This window comes from Callorhinchus milii, unplaced genomic scaffold, assembly GCF_018977255.1.
Source record: "Callorhinchus milii isolate IMCB2004 unplaced genomic scaffold, IMCB_Cmil_1.0 Scaffold7, whole genome shotgun sequence".
Classification (NCBI taxonomy): domain Eukaryota; kingdom Metazoa; phylum Chordata; class Chondrichthyes; order Chimaeriformes; family Callorhinchidae; genus Callorhinchus; species Callorhinchus milii.
In genome coordinates, this window is record NW_024704748.1 from 27,690,168 (window position 1) to 27,695,468 (window position 5,301).

General features: G+C 56.0%; 1 protein-coding gene across 2 annotated transcripts; it reads left to right on the forward strand.

The window, feature by feature from the left end:
* The first annotated feature begins 284 nt into the window (after positions 1 to 284).
* Positions 285 to 4,675, forward strand: LOC103171633 (kazal-type serine protease inhibitor domain-containing protein 1). Of its 2 annotated transcripts, XM_042337041.1 has the most exons (5): positions 285 to 419; positions 2,059 to 2,704; positions 3,865 to 4,025; positions 4,229 to 4,376; positions 4,559 to 4,675. In XM_042337041.1, the coding sequence occupies exons 2-5, from the start codon at positions 2,191 to 2,193 to the stop codon at positions 4,621 to 4,623; spliced, it is 888 nt and encodes a 295-aa protein (XP_042192975.1). In that variant the 5' UTR covers positions 285 to 419; positions 2,059 to 2,190; the 3' UTR covers positions 4,624 to 4,675. The 2 variants fall into 2 exon arrangements, with proteins under 2 accessions (XP_042192975.1, XP_042192976.1); XM_042337042.1 differs by lacking the exon at positions 285 to 419 and having other exon boundaries at positions 2,006 to 2,704.
* Positions 4,676 to 5,301: the final 626 nt, after the last annotated feature.

The window sequence follows — 5,301 nt, forward strand, 5'->3', positions numbered from 1 at the left end:
GAAAGAGAGACACAGACAGAGGGAGAGTGAGAAGGACACAGACAGAGGGAGAGTGAGAAGGACACAGACAGAGGGAGTGTGAGAGAGACACAGACCGAGAGAGAGTGAGACACAGACAGAAAGAGTGTGAGACAGAGAGAGTGTGAGAGAGAGACACAGACAGAGAGTGAGAGAGACCCAGACAGAGGGAGAGTGAGAAGGACACAGACAGAGGGAGAGTGAGAAGGACACAGACAGAGGGAGTGTGAGAGAGACACAGACAGAGAGAGAGTGATAGAGACACAGACAGAGGGAGTGTGAGAGAGACACAAACAGAGAGAGAGCGGGAACCGCATTCATTCTGAGCTGCAAACTCCCGAGGAACAGCCGTGAGTCTGTCTGCACCACAGCCCCGGCCACTGACACCACAGCGGGCAACGGTGAGTGGGGCAGGAGGGGAGGGCAGGCAGTGAGGGGATGGCAGGGAGGGGAGGGCAGGAGGGCGGGAGGGGTGGGCAGGCGGGGGGTGGCAGGGGCTGCCAGGGACAGGCTGGGCTCACTACAAGCTCCCAACCCTGAGTGCCGGATGCTGAGACGGTCGGGAAGGGGGAGACACACTGTCACACACTCACACTGTCACCCTCGCGCACACACACTCACACATACAGTCACACTCAGATACATAACCACAACCAGGTGTTTGGACCTAAGCTGGGGGTTGGGTTCAGGAGGGGTGGAGGGCAGAGAGGGTGAGGTTAGGAGGGTGGCTGAAGGCGTGGTCGAAGAGGCGTGAGACGGGCCATGAAGGAGGTGAGGAAGGGGTTGAGGCGGGGGCTCCAGGATGGAATTCCAGAAGGTGGGGTCAGAGAGGTTGATGGTGTGGCGGGGGAGTGGAGGGAGCAGACAGGTTGGTAATATTTTAGTAGGTCGCAGAGGCAAGACTGTGGAGGGCTTTAAAGTAAGAACGAGGATCTTGAACACACTCACAGTCACATTCAGCCACACAAACACTGACAGAAAGATATGCAGTCGGAGACAGACTCATCCACATGCACACACTCAGACACACACACATACAGTCAGATTCGCAGACAGTCAGACTCACACATAGAGTCAGATTCACAGACAGACAGACACACTCACATTCCTCCACTACCTCAGTACTAATCGAGTGCTGTGTCTCTGGCTAGAGCTCTTGTCACGTGATGTTTTATACAGTTACGTTGAGCAGTGCCTGTCTGTACATTCGTCGCTCAGCTTTCATGTGCTCCACTGACACGGACACTCACCACACACGTCAATCAGGGTTAGACTTCAACTCTGCAGTGGACTGAATAGAGGTGGGCGGGTGGGCAGGTACTGGCAAAGTCCCATTGTGCCTGCTCAGTGATTACTGTCCAGGCTGATAGTCCCCCAGCCCAGCCGCTGTCAGTGCTGCAGGGCTCTGGCTGTACAAGCTGACGCTCCAGTGCAGTGGAGTGCTGGGGGGGGGTAGGAGGGAAGAGAGCTGCATTGTTGGAGATGGCATCCTTTGAATGAGATGTTACACTGAGCTCCCGGCTGTTCAGGTGGATGTTACTGATCCCACTGCCCTTTGGAAAACAAACTTTAGAAAACAAGTTATTCCCCGTTCCTGCCCAACAATCCTCAGGTCTCCAGCTGCTGTGTTGATAACAATAATAATCCCTGCATTTGATATAGCGCCTTATCATGTTGTTGAGACGTCTCAAAGCACTTCACAAGATATCCTGTCAAGTGTATTGACTATATTTTGTGGGTGAAACGTGGCAGGCAATGGCACACAGTAGTGTCCCACAAACAGCCGTGGAGTGAGTGAGTCAATTTATTTTGGGGATTGTTGGCCAGGACATCGGGAGAGAAACTCACTTCTCTTTTCAAATAGAGCTGTGGGATCTTTTAACATTCAGCAGACAATGAAACACACACCCCACCACTGCATTGAAGCGTCAGCTTAGACTGTGATTCCAAATCCCGACGTGGGGTTTGAACCCACAACCTTCTGACTCAGAGGCGAGAGTGCTACCATTGCACCAGGCTGACACACACATTACGCTGCAGGTGTGTGCACCGGGGAGACGGAGCGGGGAGAAGGAGCAGGATGACTGTCTGACATGCAGACGACGCTGTGAACAAGCCTCGCAGACAGAAAGTGATGCTCGTGACTGGAGCCGCTGGTGCCAGAGATAGGCTATGAGTCGGGAGATGGGCAGCCCCCTGTGGTTGTTGCTGTGTCTGTGGGCCTGGCCGCTGGGCGGGGCTGGGGCTGGGGAGGGGGTGGAGGCCGGGGCGATGCCAGGGGACTTTGGGTACGTGCAGCGAGGCTGGCAGTGGCTGCTGGAGGAGGCGGAGGGGTGTGGGCAGTGCCAGCCCGAGCTGTGCCCACCGCTCTTGGGCTGCCTGGCGGGTGCCGTGCTGCCCCCTTGTGGCTGTTGCTGGGAGTGCGCCAACTTGGAGGGCCAGATGTGTGACCTGGACGACACCAGCCACTTTTACGGCCGATGCGGGGCGGGGCTGGAGTGCCGGTTGGACCTGGGAGATCTGCTCCACGGCCACGTGCCTGAGCCACAGTGTGTCTGCAGCTCCCCCGAAGCCGTGTGTGGCTCCGACAATAACACCTACCCCCATGTCTGCAGCTTCCAGGAGGCCGTCAACACCAATTCCAGCACCAACCTAACCCTGGCACACAGTGGGCCCTGCCAGGCCGGTACGTACCCACTCCCACTACGCTCATCAGCAAAACCAGCCCACGCACATCAGGCCCTCACCATGCCAAGCCCAGCTCTAACCCACATTATCCTCACATTCAGATCCCTTCACCCCTAACCCTAACCCAAATAGCCACGGTGTGAACAAACAATTTAACTGGAGTGTGGATAGACAGTGTAGAGGAAACTTTACTGTGTCTCCAACCCTGACCTGGGAGTGTGGACGCACAGTGTAGAGGAGCTTTACTGTGTCTCTAACCCTGACCTGGGAGTGTGGACACACAGTGTAGAGGAGCTTTACTGTGTCTCTAACCCTGACCTGGGAGTGTGGACGCACATTGTAGAGGAGCTTTACTGTGTCTCTAACCCTGACCTGGTAGTGTGGACACACAGTGTAGAGGAGCTTTACTGCATCTCTAAACCTGACCTGGGAGTACATAAGACAACAACAACAACAACAACAAGATTCCATTTATAAAGCGCCTTTCACGTCAGGAGGACGTCCCAAGGCGCTGCACAGTTGGGTCATGACCCGAGCAGGGGGGAAATGGTCAGGGTGAGGGGAGGGAAGGGAGGGAGCGAGGAGGGGGGAAATGGTCAGGGTAAGGGGAGGGAAGGGAGGGAGCGAGGAGGGGGAAGAGAGTCGAGAGGGGACCATAAGATGTAGGAGCAGGAGTAGGCCATTTGGCCCCTCGAGCCTGCCCCACCATTTAATAAGATCATGGCTGATCTTCTAACCTAATTCCATTTACCTGTCCTATCCCCATATCCCTTAATCCCTTTAGTTTTTAAAAAATCTATCGATCTCAGTCTTGAATATGTCCAATGACTGAGTATCCACAGCCTCCGGGGTAGAGAATTCCATAAATTCACTACCCTCTGAGTGAAGAAATATTTCCTCAACTCAGTTCTAAAGGGCTGACCTTTAATCCTGAGACTATGACCCCAAGTTTAGATTCTCCAACCCGGGAAACAGTCTCACACTATCTCCCCTGTCAAGGCCCTTAAGAAGAGTGTGGACAGACAGTGCAGAGGAAGCTTTACTGTGTCTCCAACCCTGACCTGGGAGTGTGGATGGACAGTGTGGAGTGATGGAGTGTGTGGGGGTGGAGGTGGGGGTTAGGCTGAGTGAAGCTGGCCTGACTCTGGGTGGTTTCAGTGCCTCAGATCGTGTCTCCTCCATACGACGTGTGGAACGTGACGGGAGAGGACGTCATCTTTGGTTGCGAGGTCTTCGCTTATCCCATGGCATCTATTGAGTGGTGGAAAGACGGAGCTGAGACCTTCCTTCCTGGGGATGACCCTCACATCTCCATCCAGGTAACTGCATTCTTCCTACCATTCCTCCACTGTGGGCCCTCGTGATTCCCCCACACTGGAGTGTCAACCTGGACTCTGAGCTGGAAGACCAGATGTGCAGTTTGAGCCACAGTCTCTGAGCCGGGGGTAGATAAGCTCCAGCAGCAGTGTGTGTTTGAGCTGTGAGCTGAGACTGGGACTGAGCGGCTGCTGTTCTCTCACAGGCACGGGGTGGGCCAAGGCGCTATGCAGTAAGCGGTTGGCTCCAGATTCAGGGCATCCGCAGCTCGGACGGGGGTCAGTACCAGTGCCGTGCCCGCAACCAGCTGGGAGAGGCGTCTGCAACCGCCCGCCTGACTGTCCAGCCATATGGTGAGAGCCGCTCCACACGGGGGGGGGGGGGGGGGAGAGGTCCCTGGAATGGGGGAGGGGTCACGAGTGAGGGGAGGAGGCACTGTAAGGGGAGGGTCATAAGTGGTGGGAGAGGTCTCTGGAGTGGGGAGGGGTCAGCAGACGGGGAACAGAGGATAACAGAGGCTCTCTCTCTCTCGCAGATCAGCTGCAGAGCCTGAGTACCCCACCGGTGGACGATTACTCAGACCCAGAGGATTATTACTGAACCACTCACACATACACACACACTCACACAGACACTCTCACACACACAGACACACATACAGACACTCTCACACAGACAGACACACACAGACATGCACAACACTCATGAAATTATACAGAACAAAAGGAGGCCATTCGGCCCATTGTGTCTGTGCTGCTCTTTGAAAAGAGCTTCCAAATCAACCCCACTCCCCGCTCTCTCCCCATAGCCCTGATCAATCCCACTCCCCCGCTCCCTCCCCATAGCCCTGATCAACCCCACTCCCCCGCTCTCTCCCCATAGCCCTGATCAACCCCACTCCCCCGCTCTCTCCCCATAGCCCTGATCAACCCCACTCCCCCGCTCTCTCCCCATAGCCCTGATCAACCCCACTCCCCGCTCTCTCCCCATAGCCTTGATCAACCCCACTCCCCCGCTCTCTCCCCATAGCCCTGATCAACCCCATTCCCCCGCTCTCTCCCCATAGCCTTGATCAACCCCACTCCCCCCGCTCTCTCCCCATAGCCCTGATCAACCCCACTTCCCCCGCTCTCTCTCTCCCCATAGCCCTGATCAACTCCACTCCCCCGCTCTCTCCCCATTGCCCTGATCAACCCCACTCCCCCGCTCTCTCCCCATAGCCCTGATCAACCCCACTCCCCCGCTCTCTCCCCATTGCCCTGATCAACCGCACTCCCC